This window comes from Salvelinus alpinus, chromosome 26 (genome assembly GCF_045679555.1).
Source record: "Salvelinus alpinus chromosome 26, SLU_Salpinus.1, whole genome shotgun sequence".
NCBI lineage: Eukaryota > Metazoa > Chordata > Actinopteri > Salmoniformes > Salmonidae > Salvelinus > Salvelinus alpinus.
This window is the reverse complement of record NC_092111.1, coordinates 41667522-41695216: the sequence shown is the minus strand read 5'-3', so window position 1 is coordinate 41695216 and position 27695 is coordinate 41667522. Positions and strand designations below refer to the sequence as shown.

The window sequence follows — 27695 nt, the reverse complement described above, 5'->3', positions numbered from 1 at the left end:
TTGTTGATGCGGTCACTTAAACAACTGTGACGTTTGATCGGTACCAGATAATTCTGTTATTATTTCAGATTTGAATAGCAGAGAAGTAGAATAAGATATCATACACTCTAACGTGTTGTGTCCGTGTTTGGCAAAGGGGTCAAAGTAGCTGATTTGTGTCAAAAGTTGCATGGTTGCATTTACAGTGAACGGAAGTTGGAAGTGATGATGTCACAATGGGGACCTTTAAAAAGTCCTATTAAAGTGAATGACGATGAACAAAAAGATAGACAAAAAAATGTATAGTTTAAACATCATATCAAAAGGTTGTATGAAAGCACACTATTCCAGACCAGTCTGCACATTTTAAAGTTTGAATGGTGTTTATAGCTTAAACGGTTTAAGAGGAGTAGCTTTTGATACTTTTGATACACAATGGTGAGTTCTAGAATCATCACCAGTATTAAACCTAAGAGCCCAATGGTGAGTTCTAGAACTATCATCAGTAATAAACCTAAGGGCCCAATGGTGAGTTCTAGAACCATCATCAGTAATAAACCTAAGGGCCCAATGGTGAGTTCTAGAACCATCATCAGTAATAAACCTAAGAGAACAATGGTGAGTTCTAGAACCATCATCAGTAATAAACCTAAGAGCCCAATGGTGAGTTCTAGAACCATCACCAGTAATACACCTAAGAGCCCAATGGTGAGTTCTAGAACCATCACCAGTAATAAACCTAAGGGCCCAATGGTGAGTTCTAGAACCATCATCAGTAATAAACCTGAGAGAACAATGGTGAGTTCTAGAACCATCATCAGTAATAAACCTAAGAGCCCAATGGTGAGTTCTAGAACCATCATCAGTAATAAACCTAAGAGCCCAATGGTGAGTTCTAGAACCATCACCAGTAATAAACCTAAGAGAACAATGGTGAGTTCTAGAACCATCATCAGTAATAAACATAAGAGCCCAATGGTGAGTTCTAGAACCATCATCGGTAATAAACCTAAGAGCCCAATGGTGAGTTCTAGAACCATCACCAGTAATAAACCTAAGGGTCCAATGGTGAGTTCTAGAACCATCATCAGTAATAAACCTAAGAGAACAATGGTGAGTTCTAGAATCATCACCAGTATTAAACCTAAGAGCCCAATGGTGAGTTCTAGAACCATCATCAGTAATAAACCTAAGAGAACAATGGTGAGTTCTACATTTACATTTACATTTAAGTCATTTAGCAGACGCTCTTATCCAGAGCGACTTACAAATTGGTGCATTCACCTTATGATATCCAGTGGAACAACCACTTTACAATAGTGCATCTAACTCTTTTAAGGGGGAGGGGGGGTTAGGAGGATTACTTTATCCTATCCTAGGTATTCCTTAAAGAGGTGGGGTTTCAGGTGTCTCCGGAAGGTGGTGATTGACTCCGCTGACCTGGCGTCGTGAGGGAGTTTGTTCCACCATTGGGGTGCCAGAGCAGCGAACAGTTTTGACTGGGCTGAGCGGGAACTGTACTTCCTCAGAGGTAGGGAGGCGAGCAGGCCAGAGGTGGATGAACGCAGTGCCCTTGTTTGGGTGTAGGGCCTGATCAGAGCCTGAAGGTACGGAGGTGCCGTTCCCCTCACAGCTCCGTAGGCAAGCACCATGGTCTTGTAGCGGATGCGAGCTTCAACTGGAAGCCAGTGGAGAGAGCGGAGGAGCGGGGTGACGTGAGAGAACTTGGGAAGGTTGAACACCAGACGGGCTGCGGCGTTCTGGATGAGTTGTAGGGGTTTAATGGCACAGGCAGGGAGCCCAGCCAACAGCGAGTTGCAGTAATCCAGACGGGAGATGACAAGTGCCTGGATTAGGACCTGCGCCGCTTCCTGTGTGAGGCAGGGTCGTACTCTGCGAATGTTGTAGAGCATGAACCTACAGGAACGGGTCACCGCCTTGATGTGAGTTGAGAACGACAGGGTGTTGTCCAGGATCACGCCAAGGTTCTTAGCGCTCTGGGAGGAGGACACAATGGAGTTGTCAACCGTGATGGCGAGATCATGGAACGGGCAGTCCTTCCCCGGGAGGAAGAGCAGCTCCGTCTTGCCGAGGTTCAGCTTGAGGTGGTGATCCGTCATCCACACTGATATGTCTGCCAGACATGCAGAGATGCGATTCGCCACCTGGTTATCAGAGGGGGGAAAGGAGAAGATTAATTGTGTGTCGTCTGCATAGCAATGATAGGAGAGGCCATGTGAGGATATGACAGAGCCAAGTGACTTGGTGTATAGCGAGAATAGGAGAGGGCCTAGAACAGAGCCCTGGGGGACACCAGTGGTGAGAGCACGTGGTGCGGAGACAGATTCTCGCCACGCCACCTGGTAGGAGCGACCTGTCAGGTAGGACGCAATCCAAGCGTGGGCCGCGCCGGAGATGCCCAGCTCGGAGAGGGTGGAGAGGAGGATCTGATGGTTCACAGTATCAAAGGCAGCCGATAGGTCTAGAATGATGAGAGCAGAGGAGAGAGAGTTAGCTTTAGCAGTGCGGAGCGCCTCCGTGACACAGAGAAGAGCAGTCTCAGTTGAATGACTAGTCTTGAAACCTGACTGATTTGGATCAAGAAGGTCATTCTGAGAGAGATAGCAGGAGAGCTGGCCAAGGACGGCACGTTCAAGAGTTTTGGAGAGAAAAGAAAGAAGGGATACTGGTCTGTAGTTGTTGACATCGGAGGGATCGAGTGTAGGTTTTTTCAGAAGGGGTGCAACTCTCGCTCTCTTGAAGACGGAAGGGATGTAGCCAGCGGTCAAGGATGAGTTGATGAGCGAGGTGAGGTAAGGGAGAAGGTCTCCGGAAATGGTCTGGAGAAGAGAGGAGGGGATAGGGTCAAGCGGGCAGGTTGTTGGGCGGCCGGCCGTCACAAGACGCGAGATTTCATCTGGAGAGAGAGGGGAGAAAGAGGTCAAAGCACAGGGTAGGGCAGTGTGAGCAGAACCAGCGGTGTCGTTTGACTTAGCAAACGAGGATCGGATGTCGTCGACCTTCTTTTCAAAATGGTTGACGAAGTCATCAGCAGAGAGGGAGGAGGGGGGAGGAGGGGGAGGAGGATTCAGGAGGGAGGAGAAGGTGGCAAAGAGCTTCCTAGGGTTAGAGGCAGATGCTTGGAATTTAGAGTGGTAGAAATTGGCTTTAGCAGCAGAGACAGAAGAGGAGAATGTAGAGAGGAGGGAGTGAAAGGATGCCAGGTCCGCAGGGAGGCGAGTTTTCCTCCATTTCCGCTCGGCTGCCCGGAGCCCTGTTCTGTGAGCTCGCAGTGAGTCGTCGAGCCACGGAGCAGGAGGGGAGGACCGAGCCGGCCTGGAGGATAGGGGACATAGAGAGTCAAAGGATGCAGAAAGGGAGGAGAGGAGGGTTGAGGAGGCAGAATCAGGAGATAGGTTGGAGAAGGTTTGAGCAGAGGGAAGAGATGATAGGATGGAAGAGGAGAGAGTAGCGGGGGAGAGAGAGCGAAGGTTGGGACGGCGCGATACCATCCGAGTAGGGGCAGTGTGGGAAGTGTTGGATGAGAGCGAGAGGGAAAAGGATACAAGGTAGTGGTCGGAGACTTGGAGGGGAGTTGCAGTGAGATTAGTGGAAGAACAGCATCTAGTAAAGATGAGGTCAAGCGTATTGCCTGCCTTGTGAGTAGGGGGGGAAGGTGAGAGGGTGAGGTCAAAAGAGGAGAGGAGTGGAAAGAAGGAGGCAGAGAGGAATGAGTCAAAGGTAGACGTGGGGAGGTTAAAGTCACCCAGAACTGTGAGAGGTGAGCCATCCTCAGGAAAGGAACTTATCAGGGCGTCAAGCTCATTGATGAACTCTCCAAGGGAACCTGGAGGGCGATAAATGATAAGGATGTTAAGCTTGAAAGGGCTGGTAACTGTGACAGCATGGAATTCAAAGGAGGCGATAGACAGATGGGTCAGGGGAGAAAGAGAGAATGTCCACTTGGGAGAGATGAGGATCCCAGTGCCACCGCCCCGCTGACCAGAAGCTCTCGGGGTGTGCGAGAACACGTGGGCAGACGAGGCGAGAGCAGTAGGAGTAGCAGTGTTGTCAGTGGTAATCCATGTTTCCGTCAGTGCCAAGAAGTCGAGGGACTGGAGGGACGCATAGGCTGAGATGAACTCTGCCTTGTTGGCCGCAGATCGGCAGTTCCAGAGGCTGCCGGAGACCTGGAACTCCACGTGGGTCGTGCGCGCTGGAACCACCAGGTTAGAATGGCAGCGGCCACGCGGTGTGCAGCGTTTGTATGGTCTGTGCAGAGAGGAGAGAAGAGGGATAGACAGACACATAGTTGACAGGCTACAGAAGAGGCTACGCTAATGCAAAGGAGATTAGAATGACAAGTGGACTACACGTCTCGAATGTTCAGGAAGTTAAGCTTACGTTGCAAAAATAAAATAAAATCTTATTGACTAAAATGATATAGTACTGCTGGCGGTGAAGTAGGCTGGCTAGCAGTGGCTGCGTTGTTGACTTTGTTTGAACGTGTAGCTGGCTAGGTAACCTCTAACTGGCTAGGTAACCTCGACAATTTCTCAAAACTACACAATTATCTTGGATACAAGGACAGCAAAGACAACTATGTAGCTAGCTAACACTACGCTAATCAAGTCGTTCCGTTGTAATGTAAGTTGTAATGTGAGTTTCTACAGTGCTGCTATTCGGTAGAAGTTGGCTAGCTAGCAGTGTTAGCTAGCAGTGTTGACTAGGTAGGAGACGGGAGCGCAGCGCGGCGGACGAAAATAGCTGGCTAGTTAACCGAATAATTACTCTAACCAACTCTAAGCTACACAATTATCTTAGATACAAAGATAGCAAAGACAACTATGTAGCCAGCTAACACTACACTAATCAAGTCGTTCCGTTGTAATGTAATCGTTTCTCCAGTGCTGCTATGCTGCTATTCGGTGGCTAGCTGGCTAGCTAGCAGTGTTGACTACGTTACGTTACGAAAATAGCTGGCTAGTTAACCGAATAATTACTCTAACCAACTTTAAGCTACACAATTATCTTAGATACAAAGATAGCAAAGACAACTATGTAGCCAGCTACCACTACACTAATCAAGTCGTTCCGTTGTAATGTAATCGTTTCTCCAGTGCTGCTATGCTGCTATGCTGCTGCTATTCGGTGGCTAGCTGGCTAGCTAGCAGTGTTGACTACGTTACGTACGTTCGGTCGAAAATAGCTGGCTAGCGAACCTCAATAACTACACAAATATCTTTGATACAAAGACGGCTATGTAGCTAGCTAAGATCAAACAAATCAAACCGTTGTACTGTAATGAAAATGAAAATGGTAAAACTACCTGTGGAGCGAAGCGGAATTGCGACTGCACGCTCCAAACCGGAAGTGGTATCACCACATTTTTCTAGAACCATCATCAGTAATAAACCTAAGAGAACAATGGTGAGTTCTAGAACCATCACCAGTAATAAACCTAAGAGAACAATGGTGAGTTCTAGAACCATCACCAGTAATAAACCTAAGAGCCCAATGGTGAGTTCTAGAACCATCATCAGTAATAAACCTAAGGGTCCAATGGTGAGTTCTAGAACCATCATCAGTAATAAACCTAAGAGAACAATGGTGAGTTCTAGAATCATCACCAGTATTAAACCTAAGAGCCCAATGGTGAGTTCTAGAACCATCACCAGTAATAAACCTAAGAGAACAATGGTGAGTTCTAGAACCATCACCAGTAATAAACCTAAGAGAACAATGGTGAGTTCTAGAACCATCACCAGTATTAAACCTAAGAGAACAATGGTGAGTTCTAGAACCATCACCAGTATTAAACCTAAGGGCCCAATAGAAAACAGCATCTAGTGGTTTAAGTGTCGATGCTGCTGCATGCATATAGATCACATTTTATACCGTTCAAACTGGTCATTATGAATTAATTTAAATAAACAGCATGCATTTTGTTTTGTTTGCGTTCACCACCAACTCTAGATCCAGTAGTGACCTCTGCAGTGGTTGAAAATTAGACTTCAAATGTGAAAAGGTTTGGCCAATGGATGGAGCAATGACATACAACACTGTATTATCTGCTAGAGACAGAGAGAGTGAGACAGCGAGAACATACAGTAGATGTATAGATTAGTTCTCTAAATAGAGAGACAAACATTACAGGGACTAGACAGGAACATAGACAGGCCTAGCAGTTGGCCATCCACTCGCTCCCGTTCTAATGATATTGGTCACATACACATGGTTAGCAGATGTTATTGGTCACATACACATGGTTAGCAGATGTTATTGGTCACATACACATGGTTAGCAGATGTTATTGGTCACATACACATGGTTAGCAGATGTTATTGGTCACATACACATGGTTAGCAGATGTTATTGGTCACATACACATGGTTAGCAGATGTTATTGGTCACATACACATGGTTAGCAGATGTTATTGGTCACATACACATGGTTAGCAGATGTTATTGGTCACATACACATGGTTAGCAGATGTTATTGATCACAAACACATGGTTAGCAGATGTTATTGGTCACATACACATGGTTAGCAGATGTTATTGATCACAAACACATGGTTAGCAGATGTTATTGATCACAAACACATGGTTAGCAGATGTTATTGGTCACATACACATGGTTAGCAGATGTTATTGGTCACATACACATGGTTAGCAGATGATATTGGTCACATACACATGGTTAGCAGATGTTATTGGTCACATACACATGGTTAGCAGATGTTATTGGTCACATACACATGGTTAGCAGATGTTATTGGTCACATACACATGGTTAGCAGATGTTATTGGTCACATACACATGGTTAGCAAATGTTATTGGTCACATACACATGGTTAGCAGATGTTATTGGTCACATACACATGGTTAGCAGATGATATTGGTCACATACACATGGTTAGCAGATGATATTGGTCACATACACATGGTAACAGATGGTATTGGTCACATACACATGGTTAGCAGATGTTATTGGTCACATACACATGGTTAGCAGATGTTATTGGTCACATATACATGGTTAGCAGATGTTATTGGTCACATACACATGGTTAGCAGATGTTATTGGTCACATACACATGGTTAGCAGATGTTATTGGTCACATACACAGGGTTAGCAGATGTTATTGGTCACATACACATGGTTAGCAGATGTTATTGGTCACATACACATGGTTAGCAGATGTTATTGGTATTGGTCACATACACATGGTTAGCAGATGTTAATGGTCACATACACATGGTTAGCAGATGTTATTGGTCACATACACATGGTTAGCAGATGTTATTGGTCACATACACATGGTTAGCAGATGTTATTGGTCACATACACACGGTTAGCAGATGTTATTGGTCACATACACATGGTTAGCAGATGTTATTGGTCACATACACATGGTTAGCAGATGTTATTGGTCACAAACATGGTTAGCAGATGTTATTGGTCACATACACATGGTTAGCAGATGTTATTGCGAGTGTAGCGAAATGCTTGTGCTTTTAGTTCCGGCTCCGGCAGTACAGTAATATCTAACAATTCCACAACAACTACCTAATACACACAAGTGTAAAGGGGTGGAATAATATATACATGTAAATATATGGATGAGCAGTGACAGAGTGGCTAAGATGCAACAGATGGTATAGAATAGATAGTGTAGTATACAGTATACGGTATATACTGTTCATGTGAGATAAGTAATATATGGATATATGGATGAGCGATGGCCGAGCGGCATAGGCAAGATGCAATAGATGGTATAAAATACAGAATATACATATGAGATGAGTAATGTAAGATATGTTAAAATTATTAAAGTGCCATTTTTTTAAGTGACTAGTGATCCATTTATTAAAGTGGCCAATGATATCGAGTCTGTAGGTAGGCAGCCTCCTCTCTATGTTAGTGGTGGCTGTTTAACAGTCTGATGGCCTTGAGATAGAAGCTGTTTTTCAGTCTCTCCTGGTCCCAGCTTTGATGCACCGGTACTGACCTCGCCTTCTGGATGGTAGTGTCACTGTTGAATGTAGTGTTTGGGATTAACACAATGCAATGCTGATCAAATCTCAGATTTCTCCTTTACCTTTAATCTTCCATGTTCACAGGCCAAAAACAGTGTTCCTAATGGTAAATTAAAACTCATTCTGCAAACGATGTTATCTTGTAACAAACAATTTACGACACGTTGGGACCATAAAACGAGGGATATTCTTGTAGAAACTGTATGTATAATCATTTCTCTTGGCCCATACAGGATCAATGTGAGCTGGCAGGAGCTGGTTAACAAGGCAGAGGGAAGACAGGGAAACAAAAGCACCCTGAAATGCCACGCAGGCACAGAGAGAGATATAAACATAGACACAGTCTGTACAGGGTATAAATAGCTCCCGCTCTCTTGTTCTCCTTCTCTTTCTTTCTTTCTTTCTTTCTTTCTTTCTTTCTTTCTTTCATTCTTTCTTTCTTTCTTTCTTTCTTTCATTCTTTCTTTCTTTCTTTCTTTCTTTCTTCCTCTCTGTCTCCCTCTATCTTATTTGGCATCTCTCTCCCTCTTGTTCTCTGTCTCTGTCTCTCTCTCTCTTCCTCCCTCTGTCTTGTATTTGGAGGGATGTGGAATGGGAGATTAGTTTGTGAATCTTTTCCCACGGCTCTCTCTCTCTCTCTCTCTCTCTCTCTTTCTCTCTCATAGATGTGAGTAGATGTGTTAGTAAAGTCAGGTGTAAGACAATCAGGGAACTCAGTGGAGTGGTATTGATTGGTTCTGCAGCAGCAGAGGAGGAAGACTGGTCTGATCTGATTGGTTCTGCAGCAGCAGAGGAGGAAGACTGGTCTGTCTGAGTGACATGGCTGACAGATGCCTCGCTTTGCTGAGGTGGAAAGGACATACTGGACATAAGGAGCGAATGGAAAGAGAGAGAGAGATGGAGATATGGAGAGAAGGAGAGAGAGAGAGAGATGTAGAGGAGAGAAGGAAAAGAGAGAGGGAGAGATTGAGAGAATGAGAGAGAAAGATATGGAGAAGGAGAGAGAGATGGAGAGAAGGAGAGAGAGATATGGAGAGAAGAGAAGGAAAAGAGAGAGGGAGGCTAAGAGGTCAGGAAAGGTAAAGAGGTACAAAAGGAAAGACAGAAAGGCTAGAGAGAGGGCAAGCAGAAAAGAGGGAGGAGAATGAGAGAGAGCAGGAAGTAATCTGGTATTGGATGTAATTAAAGACCAGAAAGGGGAGTCAGTCTCTGATTAACGTTCAGGATGTTCTAGGGCTCTGTATTAATGTAATGTGTTACCAAGCACTGTTATACAGGTCCTGGTGCCAGTCACTAACCAGTAAGCAGTCACACCACTGTGTAGGGTGCCTCTATGTGTGAGCATATAACAAGGTCTAACAAGAGTCCTTATGGCACAGGGGGCACTTGGCTTGTAACTGCAGGGTTGCTGGTTCCAGCCCAAATCCCGACCAAGAGCTGACCCCTCAGTCACAAATCCCTGTTTGATTTATGGGATATATGGGGTTGTTGAGGAGATGGATAACACATATATATCTACATATATATATACATATATATATATGGTGCTGTTGAGGAGATGGATAATATATATACAGTTGAAGTTTACATACACTTAGGTTGGAGTCATGAAAACTCGTTTTTCAACCAGTCCACAAATTACTTGTCAACTAATTTTGGTCCATTCCTCCTGACAGAGCTGGTGTAACTGAGTCAGGTTTGTAGGCCTCCTTGCTCGCATACGCTTTTTCAGTTCTGACCACAAATTTTCTAAGAGATTGAGGTCAGGGCTTTGTGATGGCCACTCCAATACCTTGACTTTGTTGTCCTTAAGCCATTTTGCCACAACTTTGGAAGTATGCTTGGGGTCATTGTCCATTTGGAAGACCCATTTGCAACCAAGCTTTAACTTCCTGACTGATGTCTTGAGATGTTGCTTCAATATATCCCCATAATTCTCCTCCCTCATGATGCCATCTATTTTGTGAAGTGCACCAGTCCCTCCTGCAGCAAAGGACCCCCACAACATGATGCTGCCACCCCCGTGCTTCATGGTTGGGATGGTGTTATTCAGCTTGCAAGCCTCCCCCTTTTTCCTCCAAACATAACGATGGTCATTATGGCCAAACAGTTCTATTTTTGTTTCATCAGACCAGAGGATATTTCTCCAAAAAGTACGATCTTTGTCCCCATGTGCAGATGCAAACCGTAGTCTGGCTTTTTTATGGCGGTTTCGGAGCAGTGGCTTCTTCCTTGCTGAGCGGCCTTTCAGGTTATGTCGATATAGGACTCGTTTTACTGTGGTTATATATACTTTTGTACCTGTTTCCTCCAGCATCTTCACAAGGTCCTTTGCTGTTGTTCTGGGATTTATTTGCACTTTTCACACCAAAGTGCGTTCATCTCTAGGAGACAGAACGGATCTCCTTCCTGAGCGGTATGACGGCTGCGTGGTCCCATATATACTGTATATATATATGTTGGATAACGCGAATCGCAATCTCTTGGTGATCAATACATTGTTATTAAACCCCCTCTCTGTCTCTGTCTCTCTGTCTCCCTCTGTCTCTCTCTCTCTCTGTCTCTCTCTCTCTCTGTCTCTCTGTCTCCCTCTCTCTGTCTGTCTCTCTCTCTGTCTCTCTCTCTCTCTGTCTCCCTCTCTCTGTCTCTCTGTCTCCCTCTCTCTCTCTGTCTCCCTCTCTCTCTCTGTCTCCCTCTCTCTCTCTGTCTCTGTGTCTCCCTCTCTCTGTCTCTGTCTCTCTCTCTCTCTAGCTGGTCCTAAGGGTCAGGATGAGCAGAAGAGGTTGACAGTTCACTACACAGCCTCCTCCTCACACTACCAGGAGAATGTGTTCATCGAGGGCAGTCGCCCTCAGTACCTAGAGGACCTGCACACTGAGGCACGGGAGGGGTTAAAAATACTACAACAACAAGGTGGTGACACTGCACACTACACACTATACACTATACACTATACACCACACACTGCACACTATACACTATACACCACACACTGCACACTACACACTGCACACTACACACTGCACACTATACACTATACACTATACACTGCACACTACACACTATACACTACACACTATACACTATACACTACACACTATACACTATACGCTGCACACTACACACTATACACTATACACTGCACACTATACTACATACTACACACTACACACTATACACTACACGCTATACACTACACACTACACACGATACTACATACTACACACTGCACACGACATACTACACACTACACACTATACTACATACTACACACGACATACTACACACTATACACTACACGCTATACACTACACACTACACACGACACATTACACACTATACACTACACACTACACACGACACATTACACACTACACACGACATACTACACATTACACCCTTTAACCAGAGGGTGAGCATTACACACTAAAACAACAGACCCATTATGATATGTACTCACTACACCCTTTAACCAGAGGGTGAGCATTACACACTAAAACAATAGACCCATTATGATATGTACTCACTACACCCTTTAACCAGAGGGTGAGCATTACACACTAAAACAATAGACCCATTATGATATGTACTCACTACACCCTTTAACCAGAGGGTGAGCATTACACACTAAAACAATAGACCCATTATGATATGTACTCACTACACCCTTTAACCAGAGGGTGAGCATTACACACTCTAAACAGTAAACAATATAAGATACAGTTCATTCTGAAAGTATTCAGACTCCTTGATTTTTTCCACATTTTGTTACATTACAGCCTTATTCTAAAATGTATCAATTAAACATTTGTCCTTATCAATCTACACACAATACCCCCATAATGACAAACTGAAAGCAAATGTTAAGAATTTTTTGCAAATTTATTTAAGATAAAAAAAACTCATATCATATTTCCATAAGTATTCAGACCCTTTACTCAGTTCTGGGTTGAAGTACCTTTGGCAGCGATTACAGCCTTGAGTCTTCTTGGGTATGACGCTACAAGCTTGGCACACCTGTATTTGGGGAGTTTCTCCCATTCTTCTCTGCAGATCCTCTCAAGCTCTGTCAGGTTGGATGGGGAGCGTCGCTGCACAGCTATTTTCAGGTCTCTCCAGAGATGTTCGATTGGGTTCAAGTCCGGGCTCTGGCTGGGCCACTCAAGGACATTCAGAGACTTTTCCCGAAGCCACTCCTGCATTGTCTTGGCTGTGTGCTTAGGGTCGTTGTCCTATAGGAAGGTGAACCTTCACCCCAGTCTGAGGTCCTTCGGCCCAGTCTGAGGTCCTGGTTTTCACCAAGGATCTCTCTGTACTTTGCTCTGTTCATCTTTCCCTCGATCCTGACTAGTCTCCCAGTCCCTGCCGCTGAAAAACATCCCCACTGCATGATGCTGCCACCACCATGCTTCACCATAGGGATGGTGCCAGGTTTCCTCCAGATGTGACGCTTGGCATTCAGGCCAAAGAGTTCAATCTTGGTTTCATCAGAATAGAGAATCTTGTTTCTCATGGTCTGAGAGTCTTTAGGTGCCTTTTGGCAAACTCCAAGCAGGCTGTCATGTGCCTTTTACTGAGGAGTGGCTTCCATCTGGCCATTCTACCATAAAGGCCTGATTGGTGGAGTGCTGCAGAGATGGTTGTCCTTCTGGAAGTTTCTCCCATTCCACAAAGGAACTCTGGAGCTCTGTCAGAGTGACCATCAGGTTCTTGGTCACCTCACTGACCAAGGCCCTTCTCCCCCAATTGCTCAGTTTGGCCGGGCGGCCAGCTCTAGGAAGAGTCTTGGTGGTTCCAAACTTCTTCCATTTAATAATGATGGAGGCCACTGTTCTAGGGGACCTGCAATGCTGTATAAATTGTTTGGTACCCTTCCCCTTATCTGTGCCTCGACACAATCCTGTCTCTGAGCTCTACGGACATTTCTTTCGACCTCATGGCTTGGTTTTTGCTCTGACATGCACTGTCAACTGTGGGACCTTATATAGACAGGTGTGCCTTTCCAAATCATGTCCAATCAATTGAATTTACCACAGGTGGACTCCAATTAAGTTGTAGAAACATCTCAAGGATGATTAATGGAAACAGGATGCACCTGGGCTCAAGTCTCATAGCAAAGGGTCTGAATACTTATATAAATGTGGTATTTCCGTTTTTTTTGCCAAATATATATCTGTTTTCAGCTTGTCATTATGGGTGTCATCCTGCGTGCCCGTCTCTGGCACCATTCATTATGCACACCTGTCACCATCATTACATCATCACTGGTCATCCCCAAAGCCAGCACCCCCTTTGGCCGCCTTTCCTTCCAGTTCTCTGCTGCCAATGACTGGAACGAATTGCAAAAATCGCTGGAGACTTATATTTCCCTCACTAACTTTAAGCGTCAGCTATCTGAGCAGCTAACCGATCGCTGCAGCTGAACACAGCCCATCTGTAAATAGCCCACCCAATTTACCTACCTCATCCCCATATTGTTTTTGTTTTTCTCTATATGTTCTCACTACTCCCTACGAGAGGGTGCGTAATACACTCTCTAAACAGTATACAATATGAAGATTTTGTACTCAAGACCATATCACCGGGGTTCAACTCCAGATGTTTAAATGTCGCCGTTGGAGCTATCGTGTACGGATTTATCTGTGATTGAATACCCTTTTTTTGTTTCTACCCTCAGAATACAATAATGGAGTGGACTTTCAGGATGACCGGAGTGGCGTCGTAAGTAGGGGTTTATATGAAACAATCTTATATGGACGAGGAGACCAACAGCTTCTGCAAGTACACAGAGACAGAATAACTTGTTTCCCTAATACCCACTCCTGTAATCCCTGTCTCCAGCCAGAACAGGATGTCAGCTCCAATCACTGGGATGGTCTTCAGGAGTCCGGAAGCACCGCCGGGAATTCTGTAACCGCGGCGACCTCTGCTGTATCGTCAGCCACGTCCACGAGGCCCGTGATCACGCGCCAAGGTAAGGGAGAGGATCGTCGTTGTGTCTGTGTGTGTGTGTCTCTTCACCTGCAAGACACATTCTGTGAGAGAATCTGAGCAGGGTATCTACTGTCTCTACTGGGTATCTACTGTCTCTACTGGGTCTCTACTGTCTCTACTGGATATCTCCTGTCTCTACTGGGTCTCTACTGTCTCTACTGGGTCTCTACTGTCTCTACTGGGTATCTACGGTCTCTACTGTCTCTACTGGGTCTCTACTGGGTCTCTACTGGGTCTCTACTGGGTCTCTACTGTCTCTACTGGGTCTCTACTGTCTCTACTGGGTCTCTACTGGGTCTCTACTGGGTCTCTACTGGGTCTCTACTGGGTCTCTACTGTCTCTACTGTCTCTACTGGGTCTCTACTGGGTCTCTACTGGGTCTCTACTGGGTCTCTACTGTCTCTACTGGGTCTCTACTGTCTCTACTGGGTCTCTACTGTCTCTACTGTCTCTACTGGGTCTCTACTGTCTCTACTGGGTCTCTACTGGGTCTCTACTGTCTCTACTGGGTCTCTACTGTCTCTACTGGGTCTCTACTGGGTCTCTACTGGGTCTCTACTGGGTCTCTACTGTCTCTACTGGGTCTCTACTGTCTCTACTGGGTCTCTACTGTCTCTACTGGGTCTCTACTGTCTCTACTGGGTCTCTACTGTCTCTACTGGGTCTCTACTGGATCTACTGGGTCTCTACTGGATCTACTGGATCTTTACTGTCTCCACTGGGTCTCTACTGGGTCTCTACTGTCTCCACAGGGTCTCTACTGGGTCTCTACTGTCTCTACTGGGTCTCTACTGTCGCTACTGGGTCTCTACTGTCTCTACTGGGTCTCTACTGTCTCTACTGGGTCTCTACTGTCTCTACTGGGTCTCTACTGTCTCTAATGGGTCGCTACTGTCTCTACTGGGTCTCTACTGTCTCTACTGGGTCTCTACTGTCTCTCTACTGGGTCTCTACTGGGTCTCTACTGGGTCTCTTCTGTCTCTACTGGGTCTCTACTGTCTCTACTGGGTCTCTACTGGGTCTCTACTGTCTCTACTGGGTCTCCACTGTCTCTACTGGGTCTCTACTGGGTCTCTACTGTCTCTACTGGGTCTCTACTGGGTCTCTACTGTCTCTACTGTCTCTACTGGGTCTCTACTGTCTCTACTGGGTCTCTACTGTCTCTACTGGGTCTCTACTGGGTATATACTGTCTCTACTGGGTATATACTGTCTCTACTGGGTCTCTACTGGGTCTCTACTGGGTCTCTACTGTCTCTACTGGGTCTCTACTGTCTCTACTGGGTCTCTACTGTCTCTACTGGGTCTCTACTGTCTCTACTGGGTCTCTACTGTCTCTACTGGGTCTCTACTGTCTCTACTGGGTCTCTACTGTCTCTCTACTGGGTCTCTACTGGGTCTCTACTGGGTCTCTTCTGTCTCTACTGGGTCTCTTCTGTCTCTACTGGGTCTCTACTGGGTCTCTACTGGGTCTCTACTGGGTCTCTACTGTCTCTACTGGGTCTCTACTGTCTCTACTGTCTCTACTGGGTCTCTACTGGGTCTCTACTGGGTCTCTACTGTCTCTACTGGGTCTCTACTGGGTCTCTACTGGATCTACTGGGTCTCTACTGGATCTCTACTGTCTCCACTGGGTCTCTACTCGGTCTCTACTGTCTCCACTGGGTCTCCACTGGGTCTCTACTGGGTCTCTACTGGGTCTCTACTGTCTCTACTGGGTCTCTACTGTCTCTACTGGGTCTCTACTGGGTCTCTACTGGGTCTCTACTGGGTCTCTACTGGGTCTCTACTGGGTCTCTACTGTCTCTCTACTGGGTCTCTACTGGGTCTCTACTGTCTCTACTGGGTCTCTACTGTCTCTACTGGGTCTCTTCTGTCTCTACTGGGTCTCTTCTGTCTCTACTGGGTCTTTACTGGGTCTCTACTGTCTCTACTGGGTCTCTACTGTCTCTCTACTGGGTCTCTACTGTCTCTACTGGGTCTCTACTGTCTCTACTGGGTCTCTACTGTCTCTACTGGGTCTCTACTGGGTCTCTACTGTCTCTACTGGGTCTCCACTGTCTCTACTGGGTCTCTACTGGGTCTCTACTGTCTCTACTGGGTCTCTACTGGGTCTCTACTGGGTCTCTACTGTCTCTACTGGGTCTCTACTGTCTCTACTGGGTCTCTACTGTCTCTACTGGGTCTCTACTGGGTATATACTGTCTCTACTGGGTATATACTGTCTCTACTGGGTCTCTACTGGGTCTCTACTGGGTATCTACTGTCTCTACTGGGTATCTTCTGTCTCTACGGTCTCTCTACTGGGTATCTACTGTCTCTACTGGGTCTCTACTGTCTCTACTGGGTCTCTACTGTCTACTGTGGTTAGATTCTGTTTAGACCTGTCGTCAAAACCAGAGGATCTAGTTACACACAAAGAAGTGCCAAAACACACATGCGCGCACGCACACATACACAGCTGTAGTTTGTTACTGACTTGAAATGTCTCTACCATCCAAATAGGGCTCTGCCGCTGCCTGGTATGGTCCAGCTTCGGGGCAAAGCATGCCATTCTCTGCTCTGAATCCCATAATACTCACTGATTCCCTCTCATTGAATCTCATTGTAATTTACAACCAGACCCTCTTGAGTTCCTGAAGCCTAACCCATTCCAACTAGGGCTGGCAAAATTACCATATAACCGTGTAACCGACGGTTACGAACGAAGAACGCCGTGAAAATTAAAATAACCGTTTTTTTTGTTTTTTTTTCAAACAGTTGACTGGAGACGGGACGGTCAGACATTTGTGCGGTTGAGTCCGTTTCTGTGGTAACGCAGCCTCTTAAATAACGGGATGAAACTTTGTCGCTCCTAAACAAATGCCTGACCGTCCCGTCAGCAGAAGCATATGGCGGCACAGGGTTAGGAGAGAAGAAAATATGTCTTCTTTGTTGTGATTTTGCTATTCGAACGCTTATTACGGAGGCCGCGGTCGTTTGGTTGGCCAATGTCCTTCATCCAAAATTCCATGACCGTCACAACCCTAAATCCAACACATTTCTGTCCTTCTCTTTGAAAATCTTCTCCAAATACTATTCCAATCGTTCACCATTGAATCTGACTGTGATTCTCAATATTGTATGTAATGACAGAGATACTAACTCTCCTCACTCTTCATCTCTCCTTTCATATTCCCTTCCTCTCTCCTTGAATCCCTTCGAATCAAATCCAACTTTTAAAGTGCATTAAAAGCCGCAACACATCTTTAACTCATAAATCCCTTGTCTTATCCTTCATCCTACGCCCTCCTCTTCTCTCAGGCTCCACGTTCAAGCCTCTGTACCCAGTGAAAAGACCAGAGAAGGGGAAGAACAGGAGCAGGAGGACTACTGTCATGGGCATACCCCAGCAGGTCCAGAGAGAGCTGGGTACGTATGTAGCGGACAGCTTTGCACTGAGCTTCACTTTACGAAGTCACCGCAACCAACAACGTTTTAGGGGTTATGTGGGTTAGTGGTTCACTAAATAAAGTGTGGATCTATACTGAATGAATAGCCTTAGCCACCTTGTCATTTAAGAAGTAAAATCAATGGTACTATCTTTTGGTCATAAATCGAAATAGGTGATACAATGTTTTCCACCATTTTCCTTCTAGCCCTGCAAAGTGGGTCTGCGTACCAAGTTCTTTCCAAGCTCCCTAACGGCTCTGGAGGACAAGGTAGTGCCGGCCAACCAGGTGTGGTCATCGTCGATGGAGAGACCCCTCTAGCCAACCACGATGGAGCTAAGGTACATATCTCAGAACTGGGGGTTTTTAGCTTTACAACCTCAGCTGATCAAGACACATTTATTTAGTGCTTTTAGTTACAGTGTCATACTTTTAATTACAGACTGCTACGTTCACGACAAAACATAACTTCTGTTTATTTCCAATAAGGATTCTTTTGGTTATAGTGCTATGCTTTTAATTACAGACTGCTACGTTCACGACAAAACATAACTTCTGTTTATTTCCAATAAGAATTCTTTGAAACTAAGGTAGTTATTGTTTATGTTAACAAGAAACCACTAAAAATGACTATAATTACAACTAATCTCACCTAAATAGGCATCCAGAGAGGAGCAGCTGTTGAGACACCACCTCCAGTCTGTATACAGGGACGACCAGGGCTTCAGCCACCACAGGGGACTGGACTCTCGTCTCTCTCCCACCCAGAGGCCCAAATCTCTGGCCGTGCCGGGCATGACCTCCTCTTGCTCGGTTGGATTCCCCAACTTCCTCCAGGAGACACTTGTGAGTGAACGGTGTTGGTCACCATGTTTCTTCCTGTTGGGGAAATCTATACACTACTGTATGCCCACGCTACTGTAATGACCACACTACTGAATGCCCACGCTACTGTATGGCCACACTACTGTAATGACCACGCTACTGTATGCCCACACTACTGTATGCCCACACTACTGTAATGACCACGGTACTGTATGCCCACGCTACTGTATGCCCACGCTACTGTATGCCCACGCTACTGTATGCCCACGCTACTGTATGCCCACGCTACTGTAATGACCACGCTACTGTATGCCCACGCTACTGTATGCCCACGCTACTGTAATGACCACGCTACTGTAAGCCCACGCTACTGTATGCCCACGCTACTGTATGCCCACGCTACTGTATGCCCACGCTACTGTATGCCCACGCTACTGTACGCCCACGCTACTGTACGCCCACGCTACTGTACGCCCACGCTACTGTACGCCCACACTACTGTATGCCCACACTACTGTACGCCCACGCTACTGTATGTACTGTACGCCCACGCTACTGTACGCCCACGCTACTGTACGCCCACGCTACTGTACGCCCACGCTACTGTACGCCCACGCTACTGTATGCCCACGCTACTGTATGCCCACGCTACTGTATGCCCACGCTACTGTACGCCCACGCTACTGTACGCCCACTACTGTACGCCCACACTACTGTACGCCCACACTACTGTACGCCCACGCTACTGTATGTACTGTACGCCCACACGACTGTATGCCCACACTACTGTACGCCCACAGCTCCACAGTTATCTAAATAATGACAGCTCCACAGTTCTCTACATAATGACAGCTCCACAGTTCTCTACATAATATGACAGCTCCACAGTTCTCTACATAATATGACAGCTCCACAGTTCTCTACATAATATGACAGCTCCACAGTTCTCTACATAATGACAGCTCCACAGTTCTCTAAATAATGACAGCTCCACAGTTCTCTACATAATGACAGCTCCACAGTTCTCTACATAATATGACAGCTCCACAGTTCTCTACATAATATGACAGCTCCACAGTTCTCTACATAATATGACAGCTCCACAGTTCTCTACATAATGACAGATCCACAGTTCTCTACATAATATGACAGCTCCACAGTTCTCTACATAATATGACAACTCCACAGTTCTCTACATAATGACAGCTCCACAGTTCTCTACATAATATGACACCTCCACATTTCTCAACATAATGAACTCCACAGTTCTCTACATACTATGACAGCTCCACAGTTCTCTACATAATGACAGCTCCACAGTTCTCTACATGGTATGACAGCTCCACAGTTCTCTATATAATATGACAGCTCCACAGTTCTCTACATAATATGACAGCTCCACAGTTCCCTACATAATATGACAGCTCCACAGTTCTCTACATAATATGACAGCTCCACAGTTCTCTACATAATATGACAGCTCCACAGTTCCCTACATAATATGACAGCTCCACAGTTCTCTACATAATATGACAGCTCCACAGTTCTCTACATAATATGACAGCTCCACAGTTCCCTACATAATATGACAGCTCCACAGTTCTCTACATAATGACAACTCCACAGTTCTCTACATAATATGACAGCTCCACAGTTCTCTACATAATATGACAGCTCCACAGTTCTCCACATAATATGACAGCTCCACAGTTCTCTACATAATATGACAGCTCCACAGTTCTCTACATAGTATGACAGCTCCACAGTTCTCTACATAATATGACAGCTCCACAGTTCTCTACATAATATGACAGCTCCACAGTTCTCTACATAATATGACAGCTCCACAGTTCTCTACATAATATGACAGCTCCACAGTTCTCTACATAATATGACAGCTCCACAGTTCTCTACATAATATGACAGCTCCACAGTTCTCTACATAATGACAGCTCCACAGTTCTCCACATAATATGACAGCTCCACAGTTCTCTACATAATATGACAGCTCCACAGTTCTCTACATAATATGACAGCTCCACAGTTCTCTCCATAATATGACAGCTCCACAGTTCTACACATAATATGACAGCTCCACAGTTCTCTCCATAATATGACAGCTCCACAGTTCTCTACATAGTATGACAGCTCCACAGTTCTCTACATAGTATGACTCCTGTTGATCCTTGTGTTTGCCTCCTCCCAGGGTCCGGTGATGTCCATCTCTCCCCAGGCCACCTACCTGTCTAAGATTATCCCCAACGCCTATCTGCCGGCCTCCGTCGACGTCATACAGATCGACCTCAGAACCAGCCATACCAATGGAAACAACGGTAAAGGGGCGGTCCGCACCGTCAGCAAGAGCAGCCCGGCGTCTGTGTCGTCAGCAAGCCCCGCGTCGTCGAGGAGGTCGGGCGGCGACGGTTGCTATGACGGCGGCGAAGCCCTTTCCCACGGTGACAGTAGTTCCCGTGACAATGGCTCTACGGCGACCACGCGCTCAGTGACTTCGGGATCCGGCTGGAGCCACTCGCAGTCTTCCGAGATGATCAAGTCCAATTCCTCCGCCATCTCCTCCACGAAGGGGAGCTTCGGACCTGCTAACCCACAGACGGTGAGCCTCGTTGGGCAGGAGAGACAGCCGCAGCAGCCTGGTGCTGGGGACCAGGACCTGGTGAGCCTACAAAGCTCAGCTAGCTGGGTCAGCAGTACCAGCAGGGTTACTGGTACTGCAACTGCTCAGGGTGGACCTGAGTTGGGTCTATCTGGATCTGGGGAGATGAGCGATGTTGGAGGAGACTCTCACAGATTCTCTCGCAGTCTGTCGGTCATGAAGACCAAGCTGCCCCCGGCTCCCCCCAGGAGAACCAACTCCCTGCACCATGACAAGATGATAAAGAGGCGACTGGTGGAGATTAAAGACCTCGGTGACTCTGTGGGTGGGGAGGTGGAGGCTGCTGAAGACACAAGCTTGGTTACTACCGAGATCTCTAAAGAGCTCTACAAAGAAATCACAAAGAGCTCTATCCCTGTATCCAACTCATCTGGGTTTAACTCTTTAAATGGTACAAGATCTTCCACAGCCTCTAATCCTCTGAGCTCCAGAGAGGCCTCCCCTGGTGGTAGTGGAAACCCAGAAAGGCCAGGGTCCACCAGCTCTTCCCCACAGAAAGCTCCCTCAGAGGGAGGTACATTTGAAAAGACCATGTCCCCCTCCAGTGGGTACTCAACTCAGAGTGGTACTCCGACGCTCTCCCCGAAGGGGATCTGCCCTTCCGCCTCCCCAGGTAAACACAAGAAGATGCCGGTCAAACCGGAACGTTCCGGTTCAAGAGCTTCCTCCTCGGCAGCCTCTGTCTCGTCTTCCCTCACCTCCCTGTCTTCAGCAACCTCAGAACACATCAATCAAGAGGCTTCAAAAGACATCGCTAGCACACCCCAGCAGGCCTCCCCACCTCCATCTGTAATGACAACAGAAAAGACACCAACGGTGACCCCGGTGACCCCGACCTGTTGCTCTGCATCTACGGCGATCAGAGAGCTGCTTAACATTCCGCCACCCCCCAACATCAAAGCCCCTTCCCCGCCACCCCCAGAAACCTGGGCCCACAACAGACACACCTTCAAACTGCTGTGTGGGCCTTGCCCCAACGTCAACAGGCTAGCACAGCTCCAGAAGCAACAGCAACTGAAAGATGAAGCTGACATCATTAAGCAAAAGCAGGAACCTCACACTGAAGCTAGCAAAGAGTCTCAAAGCTCAGATGAAAAGCAGGCTACCGTAGAGGAAGTCACTTTGATAAAATCAGAACGCAAATACATTGTTTCGAAAGAAGAAACTGAGCCTACGCTAGAGCAGGTGACTGAGGTATCCGAGTGCGTTAGTCAGGGAGTCGAGAGCACAGAAAGTCAAACGAAAGAAAAAGGAAGTCCGGCGATGATCGCAGACAGGGCAGAAGCAAGTGTAGAGGTCCAGAACCAGAACCAGAACCAAGAGCAGAGTAGTAGTAGTAGCGTTGCACAGGTCGAGGATCAAGAAGAGAGTCTAGAGACACAAGTTAGTTTAGCGACGATTCCAAAGAAGGAACCCCCTCCTGTCATGAAGAAAAGTACTCGTAGAAAAGAACCTTCAATTCAAGTAACAACAGACAATCAACAAACGTTGCCATTTGATGAGGTCACAGTAGAGGAGAAGGTAGAATCACCCAGCGAGAGTGAGAAGCGTTCCTTACAGGCGGAAGTAGAGGTGGTGGTAGCTAAGAAAGTTGAGGTTGAGGTAGTTGCTAAGGAAGTTGAGGTAGTTGCTAAGGAGGTTGAAGTAGTAACTAAGGAGGTCGAAGGTCAGAGTGCTACTGAAAACACTACAGAGGAAAGTTCCACTAAACCAGAGGCATCTACACAGACCCTTGTCATGGAGCCTCCCAAAGTGGACAGGGTCTCTCCTCCAGCCTCCCCTCCCCCTGCCCACCACCCTCCTCCACCCCCTTCTAAGACACCTCCCTCCTTAGTGTCCACTCCCCCACCCGAGGTAGAGGAGGAGTGTGAGGAAGAGATTCCCATAGTAGAGCCTTGCTGGCCCCCTCCACCCCCACCAGAGGAGCCAGCAGATTCAGTCTTTGATGAGCCAGATGAGATGGACTTTCCACCTCCTCCCCCTCCCTTCATGACGGAGAGCTTGCCAGATGTAGTGGAGAGCTGTAACACAGTCACTGATGTCCAGGAGGCGTCCATTGTGGCTCTGGATGTGGAGGAGGTTAAGGAAACTGTGACTGGAGCAACTTTGGCTGGGGCAACTGTGAATGGGGAAACTGCAGATCTGTCACCCATTCCGGCTCAAATGGAGATGAAGGAGGATAGACCTGAAAAGGTGATTCTGAACTCCAATGCTGTTCCAACTGATGAAACCAGCTCTGAGGTATCTGAATCAACTGAGCTCCAAGCAATTCCCGCAGATGAGTCAACTGTTGTTTCTCCAGTTCAGCCCAATAAGAAAGAGGCAGAGGTCAAGCAATCTGCCAAGCAGTCAATCACAATGCAGGAAGCCATAACTCAACCAACAGAAACTTCTCCTCAGTCACATGGAGTCCTGGCTCTATCAGAGGATGTCCCTCCCCCACCCCAGGAGGCTCCTCCCCCACCACCAATGAAAACAGCCTTGGTGCCCCCCTCAAGTATCTCTCCTCCATCTCTTATCAGTGTCCCCCTCCCTTCCCCTGTACAATTTGAAGATCCGATGCACTCCGAGCCTGCGGTGAGTGCCCTCATTCCACCCCCCGTCAATGTCCCACCCCTTCTCCCCCTCCCATTTGAGAACCAATCACCTGTCAGGAGACAGCTCAGCTTGGTAAACAGAGAGACCAGGAGCACAGAGCTTCTGTCCAGGCACAACAGTGCCCCCATTCCAAAAGAAGACGCCAACATTCCACTGGTCACACCCTCTCTGCTTCAAACGGTACGTCTCAGATCGGTCAACGTCAGCGAAGACCAGATGAAAACGCCTTCCGACAACAACAATAATTACAACAAGGGGAATCCACCTGCTCACGATCAGAGTCCAATCCCAACCCAAACCCCTGGATCCCAGAACACCACACCCCAAAAACCAATCCGGAGATCTCCGTCTATAAAATCCACACCTCTGTCATTGAAGTCATCATCGCCGTCGATCATCGCCCCCTCGATGCGCTTGCAGGAAGCTATCCGCATGAAGACAGCGGCCATGTCTTCCAGAGACGGTCTTCTAGCGCGCTTTAGAATGCCATCCTCCACCTCATACCCCAGTGGCAGTGGTGGTGAATATGAGATGTTATCCCCAATGTCACCAGAAGGGGGCGACATGCTAAAGTCCACCGCCTCCACCGCTAGCTTCATATTCTCCAGGAGCTCAAAGAAGGTCGTTATAGAAACGCCTGTCGCCTCTTCCTCCCCCGAGACGCAGGCGAGCCTTCGACAGAACCTAGCCGCCGCGCTCGTGAAGGTTTCCGACCAATCGATGGCTTCCGCAGTCGCTAACGGCAACGCTGGAAGAACTGGGATTCCGAGGAGAGTTCCACCACCCGTGGCTAAGAAACCAATTCTTCCAGCGTTGCCGTTAGCGACCTTGGAGAAGACTGTTTTTTCTATAGTGACGGGTGGTTCTCAGAGTGACAGGAGCAGTCCATCACCAAGGGGAACAGAAGCTAACGAGGAGACAGAGACAGTGCGACCTGCGGGCCAGAAAGCACTGACAGAGGACCACAATACAGCAAGTAAGAACACCAAACACAACACAGAGAATAGGATTGTTGCTACATATTATTACATATACTTACAAATATGTACATTTTAAGTCAAATACAAGTTGTTTATTTTATTTTTTTATGTTGATAGTGCATGGAATTGATCTTGCGTGGATTTGATGTTTCACTGAATTATTTCACTGAAGAATCAATTCTTTACAGACTAGATGCACAATGTGCTTAATTCTGTGGACAACATCAATCACAATCATGTCTTGGCCCAATCATGACGTGACAGAATGTAGACGCTAGCATTACCACGATGCTGAAGAATGCTTAGCAATGTAGCATTGACACCCACGCAGGTGTTGCCCTACAACTGCATAGCATTGCACAGCAGCAGCAGAAATTTGCAACTTGAGCTCACCTTGCTAATGAAAGAAAATGACATTCCACCCACAATAGAACCCTGTCGAATTCTGTTTCCCGGGTAATATTCACTAGTAGCACACGGCCCAACCAATGCTAACGTAGTTACACCCACGATAAAGTAACCAATCGAATTAGCCCACAGAATGCTCCTTGTTTATCATATAGTGTAACTGTACATTTGTCATAGTCTTCTGTCCTCGTCTCAGATGGCACCTTATTCCCACCTTCTGAGTGTAACTGCTTCCTACTGTTTTCTAGGTCAAATGGAGACATCTAACATTGTAGAAGCACCGATGCCCTTGTGAGAAAGACTGCTTTGTGTGGACTGAACTTTTGTGGATTGGGACTAAGACGGAGGAACAAAGCAAGGACTGCAAGATCCTGAGAGACAGAGAGACAGAGAGAGAGACAGAGAGAGACACAGAGAGAGAGAGAGAGAGACAGAGAGAGAGAGCGAGATAATCAAAACAGTATTCACTTAAGAAGTCCACTCAGAGTTAAAATATGTGAAGGCTTCTCCAAAAGCCTAAATGTATGCAAACAATGGGGTTGGTCCTCATTTCTTTGATAATAAAGCTTCCTTTTGGAGTATTTTTCTAAACCATTGAGCTCTAGGCCTCTATAAAGCTGAAGCGTTACAGATTCTGCTAAATAAATTTAAAGGTAATTTCCGATTGAGCCGACATGTGCAGCGTTTACCGTGAATGCAGTCTCCCCTAATTAGGAACATTTCCTTTTTAAATTTAAATTACGATGCAAAGCTGAACTTCGGCGATGCAGATTGAATAGATTTTAGTCTGCTTTGGCTGGATTTTGTAAACGCAGTACAAGACGCTATGCTTGTAGTAGACCACCATCTAGAGGTTAGGAAAGGTAGCAGTCACTGCAGATGAGAAAGAAAAGCCTAGAAGACAAATAATATATGAAGAAAAAAATACTAGAGGGAAGAAAAAAAAAACATTCAATATTATTGGGACTTTCTAAGGTGTTTGAAGCTTGTGTTCTATTTAAAAAAAAAAAATGTTTCTCTAGTAATTTTTTCTTCATTAACATACCCCTTTTTTTGAGTCAAGCAATCACTGAATTGTCTTATTTTCAAAAGGAATGGCAGATTATGAAATTTCCAGAATGTATCTTTTGATCTTAACTATTGATCAAGCAATCAATGAATCAACCAATCAATGTGTTATTTTATTTTTTAGCTTTTTGATCTGCATAAATAAATGTTTTTAAATTAAACTTGCAAATTATTTTGTGAATACGTAGGCTTAGGTAGAGTAGTGCTTCAAAGAAAAAAAGGGATGCTGCATATTTAAAAGACCATTTATATATTAGATCTTACTGTCAAATTTTGAAAGCACTTTGTAAACTAATGAAGCTGTTTTAAGGCGCAGAAAACGTGAATCCCACTGGAACTCATATTCAACGAAATTAAACTGCTTTCAAATTCTAGCATTACAAATGGCAACCTATTGCCTGCATAGTGCACTCCTATTGACCAGAGAATAATGGTTCCGTTTGGGAGGAATCCCCGGGAAGAGAGCACACTATGTCCATTCCTTATAGTTACTCACACTAGACACCATTCCCATGCATTCAAAGACTATATGTATGGGTTTTCTGACTGTTACCATGTATTTATGGTTGTTTTTTTTGTTTTTGTTTTTTAAATGTGTGTCTTTAAGTTGCTTTAAACAATGTTCCTTATTAATACTGTATCAGCATCATTAACATCGACACGTTACCAACCAAATATTCAACCTTGGTTTGAGTTCAACTGTTTCGTGAAAATGGTTTGTTTATATGAACGGTCTATTTTTAATAAGACTTTACAGAGTCACTTTTATTCAATCAAATCCACAAGCCTGTACTAAATATGTCTCCTGATAGTACTACAGATACAGGGCACCTTATTCCCTACATAGTGCACTACTTTGGACCAGAGCGCCTATGGGAAGGATCTGGTCAAATGTAGCACTATATAGGTAACGGGTGCCCTATGAGACTGAGTACTACTAGAGATAAATGGCCAATAGTAACACTAAAGAGAGAGGGTTGTGTGTCTTTCGCTGACTAAGGCCTGTCTCTATCCACTCTGAAGTTCAGCGTTACAGCGGGATCTAAATGTCAAGGTAAGGTTAGCGGCATTAGTGGCGATTGCGTTCACAGTAAACGCTGCATGTTATCGGCCGTATCGGAAATGACCTTTTACATTTTTTATCACGCAATCTGTTACGCTTCGGCTTTAGACACTGAAAATAGCCTTTAGTTCACAAGTGTTTGTTTCTTCATAAAAATACATTGTATTTTAAACATTTACTGTATATTCCTACTTTCACGTTGTTTGAAGCAGCCTAAGGATCTGTCCCGAATGGAACCCTAGTCCCTATATAGTGCTATACTTTTGACCAGGGCTCATAGGGCGCAATTTGGGAGACTGCCTCAGTCTTCCCACAGTGGACAAGACATCTTGGTAATCATCGGCTCAACAAAACGCCCCTTGTCCAGCAAATGGTTTTAACATGGAACTAATTATTCTCTTTTGACTCTCTGCACATGACACGTCTTATTGTCATGGAAACGGCTAACATTTTGTTGATTCAAATAAATAAAGAAAAAAAGTGATTTACTTTGTTATGAAAAGATTATAAAATTGTATTCCAAATCACATATTAGTTTGTGTTTTTGCAGTTGGGTGACTGTGTGGAAATGCCAAACCACTTGTAGTCTGTTTTAAATTATATAGAACTGATTTAAATTATATACAACTGG

At 45.8% G+C, this 27695-nt stretch overlaps 1 protein-coding gene across 2 annotated transcripts in view; it reads left to right on the top strand.

The window, feature by feature from the left end:
- Positions 1-26162, top strand: part of nhsl3 (NHS like 3) — a 72054-nt gene extending 45892 nt beyond the window's left edge. For both annotated transcript variants that reach the window (XM_071369031.1, XM_071369033.1), the window contains exons 3-10: positions 10775-10936; positions 13701-13744; positions 13865-13997; positions 17321-17428; positions 17656-17789; positions 18109-18294; positions 20480-24521; positions 25182-26162. In XM_071369031.1, the coding sequence (XP_071225132.1) occupies positions 10775-10936; positions 13701-13744; positions 13865-13997; positions 17321-17428; positions 17656-17789; positions 18109-18294; positions 20480-24521; positions 25182-25228 (4856 nt within the window). In that variant the 3' untranslated portion in view covers positions 25229-26162. The remainder of the gene's footprint in view (positions 1-10774; positions 10937-13700; positions 13745-13864; positions 13998-17320; positions 17429-17655; positions 17790-18108; positions 18295-20479; positions 24522-25181) is intronic.
- Positions 26163-27695: the final 1533 nt, after the last annotated feature.